The sequence below is a fragment of the Accipiter gentilis genome, chromosome 1 (genome assembly GCF_929443795.1).
Source record: "Accipiter gentilis chromosome 1, bAccGen1.1, whole genome shotgun sequence".
NCBI classification, from domain to species: Eukaryota; Metazoa; Chordata; class Aves; order Accipitriformes; family Accipitridae; genus Astur; species Astur gentilis.
Window position 1 is genome coordinate 37,290,448 of NC_064880.1, and position 21,557 is coordinate 37,312,004.

The window sequence follows — 21,557 nt, forward strand, 5'->3', positions numbered from 1 at the left end:
AGCTCCCTTTGGCCCATGAAGAAACATTGCTAGCTCTGTGACTGCTTTGCAGCCTCTGCCTCAAGGCAGACAGCTTAGGGGTGCTTAGGGGTGATCCAGCAGGAAATCGTGCATCGTGACTCATCTCTAGCCTGATTGCAGTTTTCTCAAAATGCAGAATCCTGTGTCTCTTCCTTTCCATGAAATAGCTCTATAAATCTCTCTGCTTTGCTTGAAGTGCCTGGTGGCTGCTTTGCTAGCAGGATACTGTTGATCATTACTTGATCACTTAAAATTCAGCTGGGATCTTCTTGCAGCTTTTGGACTGTTAGACACATTCTTGGAGCAGGATGTCCTCCAGAGTGAGGACATCCAGATGGTCCTTTCCAAGAGGAGGCCATTACTTACCTAAAATCCTGTCTTTCCAAAGGATTTGGCTGTCACAGCTGCACACTCTCCTATGTACAATCCAGACACTTTCATTCATGGAGAATTTCTACCATATACTTGCAAAGAGAAGCACTGAGGCTGGTGCCTGACATAGCAGAGAGAAAAGTACCTTCTCTCTGAAACAAGATGCAAACCTTTCAGAGAAGCGCCAACAGCTGAGTAGGCTTTCCATCTCCTTGCTTTTTTCTTAGGATGCACTGTCCTGGTATTACCAACTTAAACCTTTAACTGTGTTCCTCTCAGCTTGCCAAGTCCTTCAGAGTCCTCATGCAGTTGTTAGTGATGGGGCCAAGGCCCTGTGAGAAAGTGACCTGCTTTCTTTCCACTGTAGCTGAACTTCAGCGGCGTGACGGTGGAAGAGGGCCAGCGGTACATTCATTTTGCATCCACTAAACACCTCTTCATACCCATTGCCATTGGGACTTCCCACCCCCCCACACAGGTGAGCATACTTGGGCCAAACCCAGCAGCAAGTAGAGGGAAGGAGTTAGTGTGACTGTGTCCCAAGGACAGGCAGTGTCTGAGGCATTTCCCAGGAAACAGAATGGCCTCCACAGGAAAGCATTGCAGTAGAACTTTGAGACTAGTACTAGGCAGCGCCTGGAAGTGGCTGCTGACATGGCAGCAGGGAAAGTACCTCTCACCATCTCCAGTTCGACAAGATTTGGCATTCACTCTAACCAGAATGTTTATTAGATGTGTTAGGCTGTTCCCCTATTCTCTTGCATTGAATCTGAGTGAAAACTTGTCTAGCTGCTCCAGGCACTCTGGAAATAAATCCTAATTTGTTTTTTAGTAAATTAATTAAACTTCCTTAAACACTTATTCAGCAAAAAAAAGCAGCTTTGATTCTGTTCTGCCTAATTTACTTGGGAAATGAACAAGTCTGAATTGAATTAAGATCACTTTAATATAAGTGGTTTTGCATTTCAAGTAATCTGCTTTACAGTGATCCCTTTAGCTAATTTGTATTAATTTTCTCCTAGATTGAATTTGCAGGGCACCACTTGGAGAAGCACTGTAGTTATCAATGTACATGTGTGGTGATAAACCTTCAGCACAGTCTCGTATCAGAGCCTCAGTGATAAATCCTGACACTATGAGGTCCCCTCATTCTTAGGAGACAAACTGACTAATTAATTATTAATGCTTATCAGAGTCCTCTGGGGAAGTGTTAACTAGTTTAACTTGGGCATGGTATAATAAGCACTGCTCTCCCTGACTCACTTCAGATTTACGAACTCTACAATGGCAGCTCCATGCCTGTGATATTTGAGGTTCAGCTGGACAACATTGTGAGGATCCAGGAGGAGAATTTTCAGCATCCTGTGTTTGTCTGCCTAACTCCCAGAGGGGAAATCCCCCCTGGCACAACAGGCCACATTGAGTGGATCTTCTCACCACTGGAAGCTAGAACATACTTGGTAAGACCCTCCTCATGACTGCCAGAAATGGTTTATTTCTGGTTTGTGCCTAAAATTCTTTAGATCTCTTACTGATGGTTGGTTTATGTCATGCTACAGCTGAATTGATCTCCATTCTTCCAAGAAGAAAGAGTCTTGAGAGTAAACAAGTAGCTGGTCTGGTCAGGAAATGGAACAGATAAATTGTTATCTCATAAGTTTCTTCTTCCCAGGGAACAGATTTCTTCCATAGCCAGAGTCACCCCAGTATATATTTTTTCAAGGATCAAATAGTGATTTGGGATATAAACAGGATCTGATCAGATTTGTGGTTCATTGTTGGCCTCTAGCAAATTCGACCAAAAAGACTGAAGTCAGTGTCTTTTATCATTGCAGTGTACACTGCTGCAGCCCTCTGGAAACAGCCTTCCCAAAGATCTCTGTCCCAGGCTGCAGCAGGCAGGCAGGCAGGGCCAGAGATGGTGCACTGCTTATTGCTCCACTCTGTTGTGGATGCATGGAAAAATAAATAAATGGAATTTTAAAACTCCAGCTTTTGCTCCAAGAGGGAGTCCCTGCCCATCTCATATATCACCCACTGGTGAACTGACTACTTAACCAACTTCCCTGGGTTAGCAGATAAGGTTAAGGCCTGAAAGAGCAAAAGAGACTGCATTTCTCCTCACCCATACATGTGCTATATTTAGACCAGTCCATTAGCAAGTATACTAGCTTATTGCACATCTCTCCCAAATACGACTCTGGACTTAAAACTCTTATCTTGTCCAAGGCAGGTTGATGTTCCCATCCACATCCTGGGGGGTAAATCAGCTCTGATCACCTTCCAGGGAGTAGGCTATGATCCGAATACTGCAGGAGGGACTGCCACATCCAGCACAATTTTGGCTCCTTCAGTCTTTCCAGGTTCTACCAAGCTAACTGTGCCTGGGCAGGTAAGTCCAAGTATACTGATATGAGCAATATGATCAGTCCGGAAATGTGTGAGAAAGACTGAAATATGGAAGTGGCTCCATCCAGCAGTAGCCTGTGTTGCAGGGGAGTTCATTGCTATGAGGTGGAGCAAGATATTTCCCTTCTAGCAGATCATCTAGAGCCTGACTCAGAAAAGCAGTTGCTCTGAAAGATGCCTTCCTTTGAGCTTGCTGCTTCCACTGCCATTAGAAACAAAAAAGTTTTAGGGTTCGTTCATTTTCTGAATTTTCTATTAAAAGTTACCCCCCATCACATCTACCTTTCTCATTTGCAGCTACAACACCCTTTTTTTTGGTAATTCATTCATAAAAAGAACATTTTACTCTTGACATACCCTATCAGGGCTTGGCTGCCTCAATTTCACAGGCAAACCCAGGTGATGCGTAACCTGAACCACAGACTGCAGGATGGTCACTAATCCAGGCACATCCCAGGAAAGCAGTTCTTCGACCTGTCACTGGCTCAGCAGGAGCTTGTTTGGCCCTGCTAGAGCTGTCCTGTCAGCTGGACAATCTGTTGTTAAACTCAGTCGCAGATCCCAGCATAGTGAATCAGCATTAAACAGCATCAGCAGAGGCATACTCCGGTCAGGTAAAGGATTCATCCTGTGTGACATTAGCATGCCTACCTTGGAGCCCAGCCACAGCTACATGTGCTCTTTGGCTTCAAGCAGGGTGATTGCATTCCTGTGTACAGCAAAGAGAAGATGGTTAAAAACCTGTCTCAGACTGCCAAGGAAGATGCCATTCCACAGGGCTCTGTTGTCTGTAACCAAGAGTCATTAGCTTCTCTAATGATCAGTGTAATTAATTAGAATTTGCACTGTGCCTGGAGAATGGGACAGACTAGTAGCATACTAGTAGCATCAGGAGTTAGGGAGCAATTTCCCAAAATTCACAGTCAGGTTGATGAGGATTTTGCCCAAGCATGGATCTCGTATTTTTGCCAACTGAAGTAGGAAAGGGCCTGGATTGCAAGTGCTGCAGAGCAAATCTTAGTGCTATTGGTCCTTTGTGCTCCTGTCTCCTGCCCCAGCATTGTGTCCTGTTCATTGCTCGCTCAGTTCCACTGCAAAAGGGCTGTCCCCTTGCTGCAAAGACTTATTGTAACTAGAGCAAAAATGAGGTAACTGGCTAATATTATTTATGAATTTATGACTTGCTGGATAATTTGAAGATGACTCTGTGACTGGCCTTCCCCAACGGCCACAGCCCATCTTCCTTCACTGCTATTCCACCTGGTTTCACCTTGCTTCCTGCAGGCCGCCACCTTGTCACACCACAGGATTTGCCTTGGAAATATCCCAGACTGCACCAAAGCCAGTCGACTTGTCTTTTTCAACAATATCTCGGAGAGTAAGGCTGTTGTGTTTGCCTGGGGGATAAGCACCTGTAAAGACAAAAGGGTGAGTCCTTCCTTCTCCTTCCTCTACACCCTTCTTGCCCATCTCTGTTGTGCCACAAAAGGACCTTACAAGCCCATTTTCAACCAGGCAATCAGAAACAATCCTAGGAACTTGGCTTTTGTACTAGCTGGTGAAAGGAAAGGGTAGAGAAAAGTAAAGGCAAGGGTTAGGATGGGGGGGGAAAGACAGGAATTCAGAAGGGGATCTGAAGACTTCAGTGAGGATCCATGAACCTGGAACTACAGGATGTGATAATGAATGTCAGGACCCTGTCTACCAGCAAAGTCTATGGTCGTTCTTTGAATATATCAGCTGCATCTCTCTCATGCCACATACCTGTGAGAAGGGGAGGGGAGACAATTCCCACAATCCTGTTTCCTACAAAGAGAAGGCACATAGGAAGGTCCCAGGACAGTGAAGCAGCTCCTCTGTGGCTTGGTTTTTTGTTTGGTTTTGGTTTTTTTTTCCCCAGGTGTTGCAGATTGCTCCAGAGTCAGGGGTTGTGCAGCCTGGAGGAAGCATCCCTTGCTTCATTACCCTGCGACCTTCAGAGAGTGCTTCCTTCTACAGCATAGATCTGGTGTGTAAGGTGAGACCCAAAAGGTACACGTGTATTACCATCACCTCAGCATGTCACTGCAGTCCCCAAATGGCTGGTCCCAGCAGTCAGCTGCCTGCTGCTTCCAGCTGAAGTAATCCTTCTTTGCTCTGCAATGCTGGCCAGCACTTCTCATTACTGATGATACTGAGCTTCATCTTTCCTGATGCTTTAAGCATCTCTCTGTCTGTGTGGCTCACTAGATGAGGTGTAACTATGCAAAACACAGCTTTGTGAGTTGAGTCCAGCTACTAGGAGTCACAGTTTGAATGGCAGTGGCTGTCAGTGGATGTCAGAGACTTAAATATCTGTAAAAAGCAAATCTTGCTTCTTTAATATTAGTGGGGGCACAGACTTGCAGTAGTGTCCCTCTGGATGCTTTCCAGGTGTCCTTTGGCAAGAGATTGTCTTCTCTGTACAAGCCTTATAATAGCACTGTTCTCTCCCCTTCCTGCCACTGGAAGATATGGAAAGGGAGTAGGCTGCTGGCTGGGACCTCCTGGAAGGGAGGAATTGGTGGCCAGCATGGACTTGAGCCAGAGACTGTGTTATTTGCAGCTCCTTTCTAGCCCTGTTCCCTCCAATCATCGTTTGCTTCACAGGTATACAGCCAGGACTCCCTGGTTCAGTATGAGAGGGACCTGCAGGAGTGGGAAAAGGAGAAGGAACAGCAGGCTGTGGAATTCACAATCACAGAGAAGGATCTTGGGACTAAGAAGAAGCTAAAGTCACCTGCAGGGGTAAGTGCTGCCAGGATTTTACACCAGCTTAGCTCAGCTAAGAAACAGCAGCCAGTGTCAACAAGAAATGTTCTTTAAGAAAACCTAGGCAAGTTGATAAGAGGACATGAGGCTCTGATCTACTCAAGATCTCATAGCTGCTCTGTGGATAGTGAAAAATGAGATCTTGGTTTCTAGCCAAGAATCACCTTACAAACTCTGAAATTGCGAATGATCATCTGAAATTTGGAAGTGCATGAGAAGCCTTAGGAAAAACAAAGCCAGTGGCTCTGGAAACCGATGGTTGGATTTTTACCCATGAATAAACACTGGAGACAAATGTGTAACTACCAGTAAGAATGTGTTCCAAGTGAAGAATGGGAGGGTGAGATCATTGACTCTTATCATTGACAAAATCCTTAAGTCTTGTTCTGCTCCATATTTTTCCTATATGGCAATTTCTCCCCCACACCCCGCCTTTTTTTTTTTTTTTTTTTTTTTTTTCCAGAGGTCATCAGATTCTGCTGAGACAGAAAATAATCCTGAATCCTCAGCTGTGCTCAGGAAATACAAGGTAAGTCTGGCCTGTCTCACCCATAGTAGAATCAAACCAGCTGCTTTAGAAAAGAGGCAGATGCTGGCTATCACAGCGTGGGAGCCTGGACAGAGAGCACAGCGGGATTTGTAGCTTCAAGGCTTTGGGACACAGACTGTTTGGAGGAGCCAGAAGAATCAGACTGTCTGGCTGTGTCCTGTGGGCAGTAACTTTCCAGCTGAGGTGAAGGGGAAGTGAAATTGGAACCAAATCTGCACCCATGACTGGAGAAAGGGGAAAAGGTTTTAAATAAGCAGAAAAGATGCACATGGGCAGGGCAGTCGGTACCTGGGCTAGTTTCACATTGAGGTCACAATGGAATGTGTATCTTGATGGAAAGCAGCAGGACCCTGGTGTGATGTGGTGCAGACTTTGTCCTCACCACTAAAAGAGATGTGCTCCGTGCCTTAGGAGAAGCTACAGGCAGGAAGTGCCTTGATTTAAGTGTGCAGAATGCTTTAAAGGTCAATTTGCCTGGTTCATCTCTGTTTCCCCTCAAGTTTGTACAACTGTGTGCACTGCTGGAAAAGACAGCTTTTCTAGCAGTGGTGGCAAGGTGTGAGACAAGGTCCCAGTGAATGCTCTGCAGAACTGCCTGGGCCCAAACACAGAGCCACGCTGCATCTACAGGTGTCAGCAGGATGTGCTGTGGGAATGACAGGGCTTGTGGAGATCCAGCTAACCTGAGCGTGGAAGGGTTAAGGGGAGCCAATGTGAGACTAGGCCTGAGCAGGTAGAGTCAGCTAGGACTCACAGGACTTGTTATCTCAGGACTGCCACCATAGTAAGGCTGTAGCAGTGCTCCTGGGACCCTGTAGAGTGCCTCTGCATTCCCTGCACTGTCCTGTGTGAAGGTGTCAGCTCTAGCTTGGACTATCTGCCCTGTGCTGTTAGGTGTGATCAGTGATGCAGGTCAAGGCATTCACTTGGGATAAACATAAGGATGGTTGGGGAAAAGTAAAAACAGTTTCATTTAGTCCTCTAGGTTTTTAGTTCCTAGTGACAATTTGGAGCCTGCAATCACCTGCTGTTTCTGTGTCAGAAGTGGTGAAGGCCTCTGGTCTCATTCCCAGAGGCTGGACAGCTATGTCTCAAAGGTCATTGAAGTCCTGTGATGCCTGAGGGCTGAGTGGTGTCCTTCTGGCCCCAGCTTCTGGACTACTCCTGCCCTAAGAAACTTTCCCCAAACTGACTGCTGGTAGTGCAACCCCAAACTGGCCCATCTAGTGTGGCTGGAGTCAGTTCCTGGTTTCCTTCCAGGCTTGGGCTGCAACTTCTGCATGCATTCCTGCACATCTCCCACAACACTCCCAGTGTGCTTGGAAGAGCCGAGATGATCTCCCAGAGTTCCACAGGGATGGATCCAAGTACAACAGCCCCAAGTGCCCTGGGGAGAACCTGAAGCCCTGCTGGCACACTAGGCAGTGAGGAGGGAGCAGACCTTACTTCCAGCATGGTTGCTTTGTGCCCCATAGTGGTACTTGCAGTGCCAAGATAATTTTGATGCTGTCTCCTGTCCAGGATCTGGTGGCTCTTGCTGCTGGGCTTTTCAGTTCTCACACCTGTGCTCACACCTACACCAGCCTACCTGTGGCCAAAGGAACAACTAAGTACCTGCTGTTTCTTTCTCTCCAACAGACATTACCCCCTATTAAAAACCACCCTATGCCCAATCTGCCAGCTGGACACTTTCAGAGGAGGCTGCTGTTGGACAAAGAAGCCAGCCGGGTGTGGGTCAGACCAGAGCCTCCCAAGCCCATGTTCTTACACCTTGGTGTGACAGCCAGGTCCTACTCTGTTGAGGACTTCTTCAGCAACTTCACTTCAGAGTTCCCCAAATACTTCTTGTCCCGGTAAGAGATCCAGCTTTTTGGATTAGCATCTTAATCTGAGCCAGGGCTGCCCATGCTGTGATATGCACTGAACTTGGAGCTCTGCTCTGCTCCTCTCCAGTGCCTCAGTATTAGGCAGGAGGTGCCTTGCTTTCCCCAGCATTAGCTGATATGACCTGTTTCCCTCCCTCAAAAGGGAGATACTATCAGAGCTTGGTGCTCCTCTCTTACGACAGTGTCCCTGCTGCTGTCAAAATGCAGCAGCTCCCGCTCCTCCCCTGGTTCCCTGCACCGCTCCCCGCTTGCCTGCAGTGCTGCTGCTCAGCAAAGGGGATGCAGGTCTTCAGTAGTTTGGCTCAGTAGTGTTGCCATTGACGGAACAACTCCTTTCCCAGCCCTTTCAGCAACTGGCCCTTGGAGACAAAGTTTGTGGATGGGAGCAGGGACAGAGACAAGATGGACATGGACCCCAAATGGCTGTCTCTGGCTGCTGCTTCCAAACAGGAGTTGCAGATAGTGACTGACATACTCACAGGTGTCATCAGGTATGTGTCCCTTCGCTGTCACCTGGTTTGGGGCCCTTGTCCTCCAGGGGAATGCGTGCAGCATGGTCAGTCCTCTGCTAATCCTGGAGGAGTCTGCGTGCTCCTGCTGCACCAGAACAGGGGATCCAGCCTGCCAAAGACTGCCCTGGGGACTACAAGCTCAGGACTCTTGGTGTGACAGCCAAAGGCAGGGTCTTGCTCCCCAGCTAGGGGCTGGGCCCATCTCTGCATAGTGAACAGCATCACTGCCCAGGAACCAGGCCACTCTGCCAGCCATGATCTTGGGAACAGGCTGCATTGGGATTCACCTATTTTGTCTGTCAGCTGCAGAAATGTAGAGAACCAGTGCTGTGGAGGCAAAGGTGGTTTCCTTAGCTCAAGCCATCTTGCTGCCCCCCTTAGGCCCAGAACGCAAGAAGGGAGAGACTAGACATTGACATCAGTCAGGGTTTTCCTCTGATTTGTACTGTCTTGCAATGATCCTCTGGGGTTGTATAGATACCTGATTTGCTGGGACTCATCCCTTATTTTCCTCTTCCTAGAGGCCTCTTGGAGAACACCCAGTTCCATGATGCAGTGAGAAGAAGCCTGGATGAGCCCATTCCATATTTCTCCCAGTTCCGGTGTGCAGAATCAGCAGATCTCCAGGACAGAAGACAGTGCTCCATGGACCCCTCCAGGGTCTATGCTTTGCCACATCTTTACCCTGAGAAGGATGGAGAGAGGAAAGAAATAAGGCAGGAAACCTGTCCCAACAATGATTTGCTGGAATCTTGGGAGACTTTTCACCACGAGCACTTGAGGAAGCAGAAGGAGATGATAAGCAGGTGAGGAAGAGCTCACACATGAAAGACAAGAGCTGCACAGTCAGGAGAGCCATGGCAGCACACTGCCTGGCCAGAAACCCACTTCTCCTTCAGCCCTGTAGCATTTCTGCTGGAGTATTCTGTGTGCTCTGGGTGGAAATCGATGCTAGCCCACCTAGCCACCTTCTTGCAAGTGTGGTTTGTGAAGAGTGCAGGTTTGCTGTGCCTTGGGGTTGAGCCACAGGCAGTGCCAGGATGCTGGTAGTGAGTGGTCTGCTTTAGACTTGGACAGTCCTGGCCTTATTACGCATTAGTGTGCAGTGTGTGCTTACCTTACCTTTTATTGTCACTGCAGTATTTCGTCACCTTGCATTTGCTGTGGCTACTCCCTTGTACACTGCTACAGGCCACAAAGGGTATGCACAAATACTAACTACGACATAGCTTGGAGGGAGAAAACAGTAAAACCACAGTCACCCAGCTCTGTCTGAGATCAGGCCTGATGCCAGCTGGTGGCAGTTCTGGGAGAAGGGTCAGCACGTCATTGCTCAAGTCTTTGGTTCATTGGCCTCAGTGTGTAGGAAACAGCATGTGCTCTACTGCTGTGCCTGATGTGTCCTGAGAGGAGTCACAGCAAGCAGCCTGCCTTATCTGCTTTCTGATAGCTGTCCTCTGCCTGTACTTTTGCCCCTCCAGGCAGCCAGCCCTTGGGAACCTGGTGGAGCTGGTGCTGGAAAACACACTGCAGAACATCCTGATCGAAGCCAGCAGAGGGGAGGTGGTGCTGACAGCCCGGCCCAGGGTCATTGCTCTACCCCCCAGCCCTTCTCGAAGGTAGCAGAGTGTATCTGTGCTGTAGTGGGGGACAGGACCTGTCCTTAATATGTGAGGCTGAAGCACAGCCCATTTTCTAGACCATGTGGATTAGCTGGATCGCCGCCTGTGCAAAAAGGGGAATCTACTCCCAAAGCCTCTGCCCTTTCTTGGCTTGTCCTGAGCCATAGACCAGAGGTGGTAGCACTACAGCCCTTCTGTGAGCCTGAGACCATCATGCAGCTCTGGGGCATGGCCCTGTGAGCGAACAGCTGGCAGAAAGGGCTTGCTTGAGGCACTGCAGAGCCCAGCACACGGAGGGTCTCTTGGGAAACATGATCAAGGTGCAGGCAGCACAGCTTTTGACAGCAGAAAGGGGCAAAGCTGTCATAGCCCAAGATGGGGTGGGATCTAGTTAGGTTGAGGGAATGGCCACTGGTGGGGAGGCAGATTTGGGCCTGAGGGCAAAGCATGAGGATTTGCCCTAGTTTAGGGAGAAGCACAGGGAGATGGGATTGAGGGAGGATGGGAGAGGGTTGCTGGATGGAGATGTTATCTCCACAGCTGCAGGAGTCTTGTCTAGATAGATGATGGGTGTTCCCTGTGATCCCTCAGGGAGGGATGATTGCCTGGGGGGACGTGGCAGCAGGCTGCACTCTCCCCACCCCAAACCCAATCTCTTCTTCTTCAGAATCACCAATCCAGCACCCCCACCCTCAAGAGCATAGCTGCTGGGCACTGTGCTGCTTGAGCTCTTCAAGCACGTCAACTCTCTCCACTCTTCATCCCATCCCTGTGATGTCCAGAGCAACTCTGATCCTCCCACACCATGACCTGAGCTCAGCATGCTGGCTGCCTCTGAGGAGGTACATCCTGATTATGTCCTCAGCTCCAATTTGAATCCTCTGGCAACTCCACAGCAGAATTTGTGACATCTCTCCTCACCGTGGCTGGCCACATCATCAGAGAACCACCTCCCTGTGCTACAGGGAGCACACAGACAACCTTTATGACTGTTCCCACTGCCCCCAGTCTGTACCAGCTGGGAAAGCAGTGGAATCTTCTTTGAAATGTAGCTGAGGAAGGACTGACAGCTGGGCATTGATGTGTTGAGCCCTTGCCAACATCAGTAGGACGCAGGTACTGAATCCTCCTCCCCTCCTTGCTCCAGTGGCTGCTGCAGGTCCCACATAACAGCGACCCAGCCAGAGTGAGCGGCTGCAGCACCATCTAGCACACTTGGCAGCCTAATAAAGGCAACTTGGCCTCTGGGCACACAGGCACCGGCGTGTAACACGTGTAATCTGTGCATCTGGGTTTGGGAGTGCCCTGGAGGAGCTCTCCCCTTTCCAAACTGCGAGGCTGTCACTCGGGGAAGGGGATGCCTTTGAGCCTTGGTCTGGCATAGGGGTCCGGCAGGCTGCGGGAGGGTGTCACTGTGAAGGAGCGGGGTTTGTCACAGCCGGGAGGTGGCAGTGTTAGTTGTGAGAAATCCCAGGTGCCCGCGCGGAGCTGCGGCTGGTGCTGGGCGCCGGCTGCCTGCTCCCCGGCAGAGGCTGCAGGCCGGCCGCACCAGGCGACGGGACTGGGCTTGCAGCATCTCCCCTTTCCTGCAGCCCTGCCACAGGCTCTGCTAGGCCGGGCTCACCCAGCCACCCTGCTCGGGTGGGGATGGGGCTGGTGTCCCCCTCCAAGCCCTCCTGTGTTCCCAGTGCCAGCACCCAGCCAAGACCGGAGCTGCACCTTCCTCCCTTGCAGCCCAAGAGAAGACCATGCACCAGAAGCCGTGGAGGGCTTTCACCCTGCTTGGTAGAGGGCAGATGCCTGCTGTGCCTGGGGGTGCTGCAGTGCACCCAGCACCACCCCAGCGCTCCACTCTGTGCAGGAGCCCTGCGTGCGTAACCATTACTAAGCCCCAGGGCCGAGCTGTTCCCGTTGTCAGAGATAGAGCAAAGGCACTGCCAGTTCCTGAGCTCAGCCTGGGTGCCTGGGGCCTTCACGTGGGTCCCGGATCCTTCTCATGAGAAGCACAGACCCTCTCCTCCCTCTCCAACACTCTGGGTGCCAGGTCTCCTATGTCACAGCAGCTTTTCTGTCTTCCTCTGGGCTGGGGCTGGTGCTGAACAGGCGATGGAGTACCACCTCCATCCTCCCCCGATCAAGGCAGCAGCAGGACTTGGCTGTTCAGTCCAGTTGGGGTTACTCTGCCTGGTCCGGGCTCCTTGCTAGGACTTGCTCACTACAGGTGCTCTGTAGTCCTGTGACAGACTTCCCAAATGGGTAACACAGGCAGGATCAGGACCCTGGCCATTGTCCTAATGCAGGTTGAATCCAGCTGCCTGCAGGACCCCAAGGGCAGCCTGGAGCAGTGGAGACAGGGTCAGTGAGTTTGTCCATGCTCAGACCTGTTGTGTGATCTGATGCTCTGTGGACTGCATCACCGTTAACTGCCTTGTGGGACAGGTGGGTCAACGTGGGAAATACTGTGTGTTAGTCTGGTCTAACACCCAAGAGTGAGTGAATGGATGGAGCCTGAGTGCAGACACAGGCGCAGGGCATGATTTTTTTTGTCATTAAAGCTCCTATCCTGCCCCCTCTCCCATGCTGAGCACAGCCTGGACCTGAAGGAAACTGAACTCACTGTACTTGTGTGTTGGAGCACTATCAGAAGTAAATTCACTTCTCTGATTAGCATCTTAGTAGGAGAGAGCCCTAAGACAGTGCCTTCAGCAGTGGGTGAGTCAGAGAACAAGAGGTTTGAGAGCTACCTACACATCTGGGAGAGAAATCGTTCTCCCTCAGCTCTTTGCAGGGGCTGTGAGATGGTGGTGTGTCACCTTTATTCTAGGTCTTTTCTGGTGCCTGTCAACCAGAACCACTCAGCATGCACTAAGCAAAGCCATTAGCAGCTGTCGCACTTTTCTTCTTTTATCCTCATCCTAAGTTAAAAATATACCAGGCACAGCCCCTTTCCCAGGTTGGGGAAATTCCTGCTTCCTCTTGTCAAGTTGGGAACTAGACACTGGACCTGGTTTTGGAAAACACTTCCATGTGTGACCAAGCCACATGGCTGTCCCTTTGGCACTGCTCGGGGTGAGCTCTGCTGAGTGGGGAGCCCACAGCAATGAACTCACCTGGGGGCTTCAGTGCTTCCCTGCTGCTCCTCCCCACACTTGGATCTTGTGGGCAGTGATGAGATGAAGGGTGAGCAGAGATGTGCAGCACCAGTGGGGAGGACTTATCCCTTAGCAAGAGGCTTTGTTGCTACCCACTGCCGAGGGTGAAGGCAATGAGCCATGGGACTACAGCAGAGCCAGACCCCCAGCCCAGCTCCCAGAAGAGAGGAGAAGCCCTGACTTTGCTAACCACATTTAGGTCTCAGGCAGGAGGAAGTCTGAGTTGTGGTACTGACTTCCAGGGCTGGATTTGACCCCTGCCCCAACGCCAGCCATGTTTTCTCATGCACGTCTAATGGAGGTATTGTAGATACAGGTCTTGCTCCTTCCCACGGATGTTTGGGTGGTTTAGTGGGCTGATGTTCCCATGGGCCTGGGGTTGGTGGTCAGGCCAGGCAGCAATACGGCCAGAGTGAGGATGGCTGAGTGTGAGCTTGCAAGCTAATGGGTCTCCCCTCCTCCTTGTGCTAGTTATCAGGAGTGCTCAGTCACCAGGCAGTTAATGCAACACACAACAGGCCTTTTCTTCTTAGCTGTTAGTCCTGGCTCCTAGGGAGGGGTGAAATGGCCTTGAGGCAGGTGGGCAACAGAAGCTATCCTGAATCCCATTAAAACATTTAACACCTGCTGAATCGTGCCATTGTCCGGAAAATAAAGGGAAGGGAACAAAGCTGCTCTTGGTCTTCCCTGCCAGGGTATCTGCAAGGCTCTGCTGTCCCATTGCAGCTTGGGAGCCTGAATCCCCTGCGAAGACCCACTTGGCATGGCTCTGTGTCCATGTGGGGAAGATGGCAGTGTTAGGGAACAGTCCATGGACCCCTTGTTGCAGGTGTGCACAGCCCCTGGTTGGGATCAGCCCCTTCTTCCCCTGTACTGAGTATTAGGTAGGAACCTGGATCGGTCCTGCCCTGACTAGCCTGCAGCATCTGCGCAGGCAGGGCAAAGTCAGGAGAGCAAAAACATGAAGGTGATCCTCCCCAAACCCTTGGCAGAGCTGGGCAGAGACCCTTCGCCCCTGGCTTCCCATATCGGAGATGATAGTGGGCTTTGCTGGCTCAGCTGTGTTGCTTTAGTGTTTGGGAACAAGGACTTCTTAGTCCATGCTCAGGTCAGGCCAGGGCACAATGGTGGCTTCCTGATGGACATGAGAAGTGCTCTGATGTGAGCTAGTCAGCCCTCATGGGACAGTGAGGCAGCACAAACCCTCGGCTACTGCAAGAGGAGGCTGAGCCTGCCTGCGCTGGGGCCAGCCCCACTGAGTGCATGAGCCGGGGCTTGGTCCCAGCGCTGCCTGCCTGCCAGGGAAGAGCACACGCTGGTAGATGCTGCTCTGGAGATGCCAGGGCAGGTGGAAGACATTCCCTAGGATAGCTGTCTGGTGCAGGACACTCTGCGAGCTCAAGGGACCTGCTTTTCTCCCATTTTCCATAGGGCAGCCCTGCAAGGGCAGTCTTTGCTCTTATTTTGTGCACGTTGGGGCCCTGCCCTTGCAGGAGAGAGGTTGGAGTGAGAGAGCATTTCTGACACAGCACATAGGCTTGGAGATGTCCGCTGGAACTACAGCAGCACCGGTGGGGTGTTTGGAATTTTTCTGGCTTCTCCAGAAAGGAGGGAGCAGCCAGGCAGCCTATGCCAGGAGCTGCTGCTCTGCTCTGCCGCTGCATGGCCCAGCAGGGAGAGGTGAGAGTCCTGCCCAGCACGTTTCCCATGCTGGGAAAGAAGTGGGCAAGCTTGAGAGTCAAGGCCTGCATAGTGCCAAAAGGAGAGGGAACATCACATTTCCTCTTAGCACCACAACACAGGGCAGGGGTGGCTCTCCATTTCCTTTGCTGGCAAAACTAGTGGAAAAGAGGATCAGGACGACTGAGGCCAGCAGGTTGGCATCACTCCAGCTCATTCCCATGCCAGGGTCTGCTGGGCTGGGAGTCTGCAGGACCCCAGCCCCAGAGACAACAGCAGGCAGGAGGGATGGAGCCTGTCTTCCAAACTCCTGACTCTGAGAAGGACAAACCTCCAAGGAAGAAGAGTTGGGTGGCAGTGGCCAATAAGGATCTTCAACTCTCCACTTACATTTGGGAAGCCACTGCAAGCACACACCAGCTCTGGAAAGGACAGTGATGGCAGTTTCTAAAGCACACCCAAGACCAGGATACCTGCAGGTGTCCTCTGTAGGGGTTAAAGCAGCATTACCCCCTTCCCCACCCGCAAACACACCTATCTACACAAACAAACACGCCAGTGCACTTGCACAAAGGAGATTCTCCTGCCACCGCAGCAGCACTTCATGCTCTGTTATCCAGGGAGCTGCGGGTGCCAGAGTAACCCAGAGAGATAGCCCAGCTCCTGCTGGCTCCGGCTGAGATCAGCTGAGGGCTATCAGGGCTGAGTAGCGTGGCTGGGTGCTACAGAAGCGTGTTTAAACTTCTCATGGGCTCTGCACACTGCCCCCAGGGCCGGTATTGGGGTGTCTGCACCAGTTACCCCGCTAGGTAGTGACACAGCCGGGATGCAGGAGAGTGGTGTGACTTTGGGATGCAGTGACCCCACGGGGAGGCATGTGCACATGGAGTGAAACACATCCTGTTCTTGTGGCTGCGTTAGGAGAGCTGGCTCCTGGCCCATGCGGCTGTGCTGGAAACGCTCCCAAAGAGAGCGAGCAGAGGTGGTTTTGTTGAGCTCTGCTTTGCTGCCCGGCTCAGAGGTCTGTGGGCTCCTGTCAGCGAAGCGTCCATCGTCTGATGTGCCCAAGGGGTCTTCCGCATGAGCGGGGGGGTTGGCTTGAGGGCAACGGGGGACTTTGCCATCACCCTCACTCACTGTCAGGCTGCTTAGGATAGGCAGTAGCTTTGCTTTCCAGCCCTGGGACCTTTCTGCTCCCTCACCTTTCAGCAGCCCAAAGCGCTGCAAGCAAGCGGCACCCCCCCAGAGCTGCCCAGGTAGGGTACCCCCACACCTGCCTCCCCCCTCACCCCCGGCTGCAAAGTGAGCCAGGCAGGTGGGTGGAAAAGTGACAGCTGGTGTTGTTCCAGTGCAGGTTAATGAATGTCTCCTCCCCCCCCCCCCCCCCCCAACGCCCGCCCCAGCACCCAGGCTCCTGGCTCCTATCAGCCCATCAGGCTCCCATTAACAAAGGCAGCCCTGGAGAGTTTGCATAGAGACCTGCTCTGCCTCTAATCTAGGTGGGCTAATCGCCTCCCTTGCCCAGCCTGCCTTCCCTGGGTCAATATTTGCTCTGAGCAAACACAGAGCCGTGACAGGTGTGCTGGGGAGAAGGCTCGCCGCCGCCAGCCCAGCCCTCTCGCCTGTCTCTGCTCAGTCACATCTCTCCGGCCCCCCGATCGCCGGCCAGCCAGCGCTATTTTTATCAGGGCTATAAAAGCCCCATCCAGCCGGCGTCACCCTCATTTTCTGCTCGTGAGCCGGCGGGGGAAGGCGAAGCCGCTCACCTGCCAGCTGCCGTGTCACCAGAGCCAGGTGAGGTGCTGTAGCCCGGCACACCTGGGCCGGGGTGCTGCCCGCCCAGCTGGGAGCAGGGTGCTGGGCATGGAGGACACCCTGGGGGCTCCAATGGGACAAGGACTGGGAGCCTGCTGGCACCCCCGAGCTCCTGGGGGGGAAGGGGATGGACTCGGGGGACACCGTCCTGGCTGCCCCCTTCCCTTAACTTTTCTCTCCTCTCTCACCTGTATTTTCCGATCCTTTCTGTTCCCCTCCCCTCCTCCATTTACTTTCTTCCTTCCTTCCTTCCCTGTTTTCCCACCCTTCCTCCCCACCCTGCTGTGCCAGTTTAACCTGCCCCTGGTCTGTTTGGCTTTCCCAGGCAGCAGGTGTCAAGCATCCACCTTCCGGACTTTACCCCCGGAGGAGCTGGTTTGAAGCAGCGGGCGCAGCAAGGACACCGGCTCCCAGCCTGGAGGGACCCAGCTCGGCAGGAAAGATGGGGAAGGGGCTGCCGACAATCCGCGGCAGAGCACCCCTCCAGCCCACACCATCCAAGCCCGGAGCAACTCTGCACTTGCCTGGCGTCGAGCCCCACGTGCAAGACCTGACCTGAATGTTTTGTTCGTTCGGCTCGCGTTAGGCAGGTCCAGCCCATCTGCAAGCGCGTGGCCGGTGCACACACGCGCCACACCACCCGCACACCGCTGCAGCGTGTCCCGTGCACCTGTAACCCGCAGCCCACGTAGGGAGCGCACGCTTGCTTGCAACTCACACAGGACACGCAAGCTGGTTTGCAGCACGCGTGCCAGGACGAATGTACAGCCTGTGTGGGGAGCACACAAGGGACATGCACAACACGCAGTCTTCACCCAAATACGTGCATGCAGCGTATGACCTCTGCGTGGCACACACATGAAGCAATGGACAGGCGGTGCACACAGACGATGCAATCCACACCCAGCATGCACAAACACCATGGGACCTGCACACGCGTGGGACATGGGACCCACGTGGCATTGGTACACATGGCATTTCCAACACAGCTTTGCAGGCTGTGATGTGCAGGACCCATGTCCGTGTGCCCATGGCATGATGGGCACGTGTAACATGCTAGGCACACGCATCCCACCTGCACAGCTGACCGCTGCCTGCAGCAGCCTGCTGGGGAAGGGCAGCCTGGCCCTTGCACCCGGGCAGCGCTGCAGAGCCGTGGCAGGCATGGGGAGCCCTGGCAGCGCTACCCTGCCTTGGCACAGCACTGGCGCAGGGTGGAGCTCGCCGGGCTCTGCCAAATGCCCAGGTAGGTCTCAACGGTCTGCTGGCACCAAGGGAGCTGTAGCTGCTGACACAGTGCAGGCGGTGGGGAGGGAGGGCAGGAGCAGGCAGGGGGGAGCAAGGCAGAGGATGGGGGGGATGTCGCATCCTTTCCCGCACACCTCTGCCCAGGTTCTCTCCCAGGAGCTGCACTTCCCAGCCCTTCCACGGTCCGCCTGCCTGTGCACTGGGCTGCCCAGGGCAGGTGTTGCCTGCTGCTCAGCCTCACCCTGCGGGTCAGGTACCAGCTCTTGCTGGTGGCAGTCCCTCTGCCTATGCTTGCTGTGGAAGGGTATGGCGGCGGGTGGGGGGGACCTGACAAGCTGGGAGGTGTTTTCCAGGACAGCCCTGCCCACTGCCTGCCCCACTCGGAAAGCGTGGTGCAGCTTTTAACCTGGACTCCTGTCCCATCCTGTGTCCTGTCCCCGTGCCCCTGCAGCCAGCACAGAGACATTCGGAATCCAGGGCTGCTCCTAGCATCACGGAGGCAGCAGGGAGTCCTGGAGAACTAAGAGATGGGACAGCAATGGACTTGCTTTCCTCCCACCCCAGGCTGTCGTCTTGGGGGGGAGGGGCAAAATGCCCCACACCACCCTGCCTGGCCATGCCTGCAATTTCTCTGACATCCCCAAGCGCGCTCCTGCCTGCCCTAGGGATGCCGCTCCCCAGCAGGCACAGGCGCATGTCTTGCAGCACAGGATCCAGCTCCAGCTCGACCGTGCTCAGGGATACTCTGAGTTTACAGGTGGGTCCTGAGCCCTCCCTGCAGCCTCTCTGCAAACACTGCGAAGGCTGAGCCCAGCCCTGCAGTATGGATGGAGAAGAGGCTGGAGGTGAAGAAGCCCAAGAGTGTGCCAAGGGACAGGATGATTCCTGCTGCTTTCCCTTGTCTCCATCTGATCCATGCATAGGACAAGGCTCATCATCCCCTGCCCTGGAGCAGGAGAGCCCTGTTCCTTCCCTGGGGTGCCCCTGCAAGGGATGGAGATAAGGCACCTCCTGGGCTCCCTGCCTGGTCAGATGCTTGGAAAGTTTCCAACAGGTGGTGTGGGAAAGCACCAAAATCAAAGAGCATCTCCAGGGGTGCTGAGCTTCCCACATCTCTCCAGAGCCTAGTGCCCATCCTAGCCTGGGAACAGCCACCTCACAGTGTGGTGACTGGCCATCACATTGGCCCCAGGCCCCTTTGGGCCGTGTCTCTGGGCTCTGTCTCCTGCCACCAAGTCTGGCAAAGTTGAAAAGCTCAGAAAGCACAACACATCCCCCAATATGCAGAGCCCCCTGCAGCTGCCCCACTCAGATCAAACAGAGCACGATTAATAACTCTGAGCAAAGCCAGACCCTGCTGCCCGTGCCGCTCCAGCTGCCGCACGTGCATCCCCGCGGGGGTAGAGCCCGGCGGAGATGGTATCTGGCAGAGCAGGGCTGCGGAGGTGCTGCCTGGCCGCCTTGCTCTGCCTCGGTGGCTCACACGCCGCTGGGCTGCCTTGTGCCCTAGCACAACCTGGCACCCCGTGGGACCCATGTTGCACCTTGTAGATAGCCCAGATGCTGCAGAAAAGCTTTTTTTTTTTTTACTTTTCAGGGTATCCGGGCAGCAGCCAGGGAGCCAGACCCTGCACTGGCACCAGCAGCAGGTCTGTGAGCAAGGTAGCACGTGTGTCCCAGCAGGAGAAGGGGTCAGCCGCAAGCAGCAACACTAGCAGTTGCCCCCCCGCCATCTTCCCAGCCTGCTTTCGCTGTCCCAGCTCTGCCAGTTGAGTGGCACTGGCAAGCCGTGACACCCTTCAAAGCTGGGGGCGGCCCCGGGAAGCCACATTGCCCTACGGGCTGTGTTGGCTGGGGAACAGCCCTCTGGCAGGGTTAGCAGTCAAGGGTGAGCTGATTCCCAGGCTGGGCAGAGCCAGTGGCTTTAAACACCCACATCTCCCACGTCAGAACCAGCACCAGTGCCAAGGGCTGTGCCAGGCTGGCAGGCTGCTGCCTGCGCTGTGCTGTGCCGTCCTCCCACCCCCCCAGGCCCTGCGAGGCCATCTGCGTGGCTTTGAGGACCTGGGGACCTGGGCTGGGGATTTGCATGGTGCAGCTCTGCATGGGGAGGCTTTGCATGGGGAGGGCAGGGTACAGGAGGAGCGCCAGGGAGGCAAGAGTGTCCGGGTCTGCATTTGCATACAGCTGTAGCTGCATACAGGTGTGTGTGCGCACATATGTATGCGTGTGTATTTGCATATGTGTTTATGTGTGTGCATGGCTGTGTGTGTGTGCCACCCCTGGGTTGGGCAGGCGGTGCAGAGCTGGTGCATCTCGCTGCTGCATTCACTGCCCCGTGTGTGCACGTGTGCATGCGTGCTCCTGCTGAGCGAAACGCTGGCTGCTCCGTGTCCTGGTGTCCGTCCATCGCGTGAAGGTGTGGGTGTGAGCAGAGGTGTGCACCGTTGCTGGCTGCCTGCAGGGTGTTGCCTGCGGGCTGCGTGTCCTGCCCAGCCCGGATGGGGTGTGCCATCCCTGGGGCAGGCACTGCTTTGCCGCAGGATGTGGCGGAGGCAGCTGGTGGCCCTCTGCACGCCAGCGCTCTGGGGGTATCAGCCCAGGGAGCTGCCGCTGCACACAGAGCTGTGTGGGCACCCCAGGGGCTGAGCACCAGGGTTGCGTGGGCACCCCTATACCTCAGCTGTCCCTTACCCAGCCTATTCGCTATGGCTCTGTTGTGCCTGGAGGAGGTGCCCAGGCTGAGCAGAGGCTCCCCGTCCCTGAAGGTCGTCCTGTCCCAGCAGTGCTGCGGGTACCCAGCCGGCTTGCACAAGGAGACTGAGACTGCTTGCGTCTCTGGGGCTGGGCTAATGTTGGAGTTCAGGGTGTTGCTGAGCAGCCCCTGGTTGTCTCCAGCCCATCAGCCTGCTCCTGGCCAAGGCAAGGACCGGGGCAGGGAGCATAAGGGACTGTCCTGGCTCTGTGCTGGGGTCCTGTACTCCCTCTGCCAGGCTTCAGATACCATCCCCAGGCAACAGGTCCATCCCATACATTCCCCCCAACTCGGGGGCTGAGGCAGCCTTCAGCCCAGCTGGCTCTGGAGCAAGCTTATTATTGCTATTTGCTGGGCAGGGTGGAGTGCAGAGGTGGGTCCCAGGCATAGAGCCGCATCCTGCCATGGTGAAACAACAAGCAGCTCTGCCCACCCCCAGCCTGTTCTTGGCCGTGGGGAGCATTGGGCACAGGCTGGGTACAGCCTGGCATCATTCCACCTGCACCCACAGGCCATCGGGGTCAGGGGATGGGGCTTTCCATTGCCCCAGGAAAGGGCTCTGAACTCCCATGAGTGAAGGGGGTAAGGGGGTGCCCTGATGAAGGACTCACGGTGCTAGGGGAAGAAACCCAGAGCTCGCACTATTCCTGTGTCTCAGAGTGCATCAGCCCCATCTTCCCACAGGGCCTCTGGGGAAGGGGTGAGTGATGGGGCTCCCCTCTCCCGGGCCAGCTGGTGGCCCCAG

The 21,557-nt window shown here is 53.9% G+C and overlaps 1 protein-coding gene across 1 annotated transcript in view; it reads left to right on the forward strand.

Moving 5' to 3' along the window:
• CFAP65 (cilia and flagella associated protein 65) overlaps positions 1–11,246 on the forward strand; it is a 33,511-nt gene extending 22,265 nt beyond the window's left edge. The window contains 14 exon segments of the mRNA XM_049802991.1: positions 761–871; positions 1,662–1,853; positions 2,627–2,785; positions 4,087–4,230; positions 4,703–4,819; positions 5,431–5,568; positions 6,056–6,121; positions 7,781–7,995; positions 8,370–8,519; positions 9,062–9,346; positions 10,026–10,159; positions 10,830–10,906; positions 10,909–11,014; positions 11,017–11,246. Of these exon segments, the coding sequence (XP_049658948.1) occupies positions 761–871; positions 1,662–1,853; positions 2,627–2,785; positions 4,087–4,230; positions 4,703–4,819; positions 5,431–5,568; positions 6,056–6,121; positions 7,781–7,995; positions 8,370–8,519; positions 9,062–9,346; positions 10,026–10,159; positions 10,830–10,906; positions 10,909–11,014; positions 11,017–11,207 (2,085 nt within the window). The 3' untranslated portion in view covers positions 11,208–11,246.
• Positions 11,247–21,557: the final 10,311 nt, after the last annotated feature.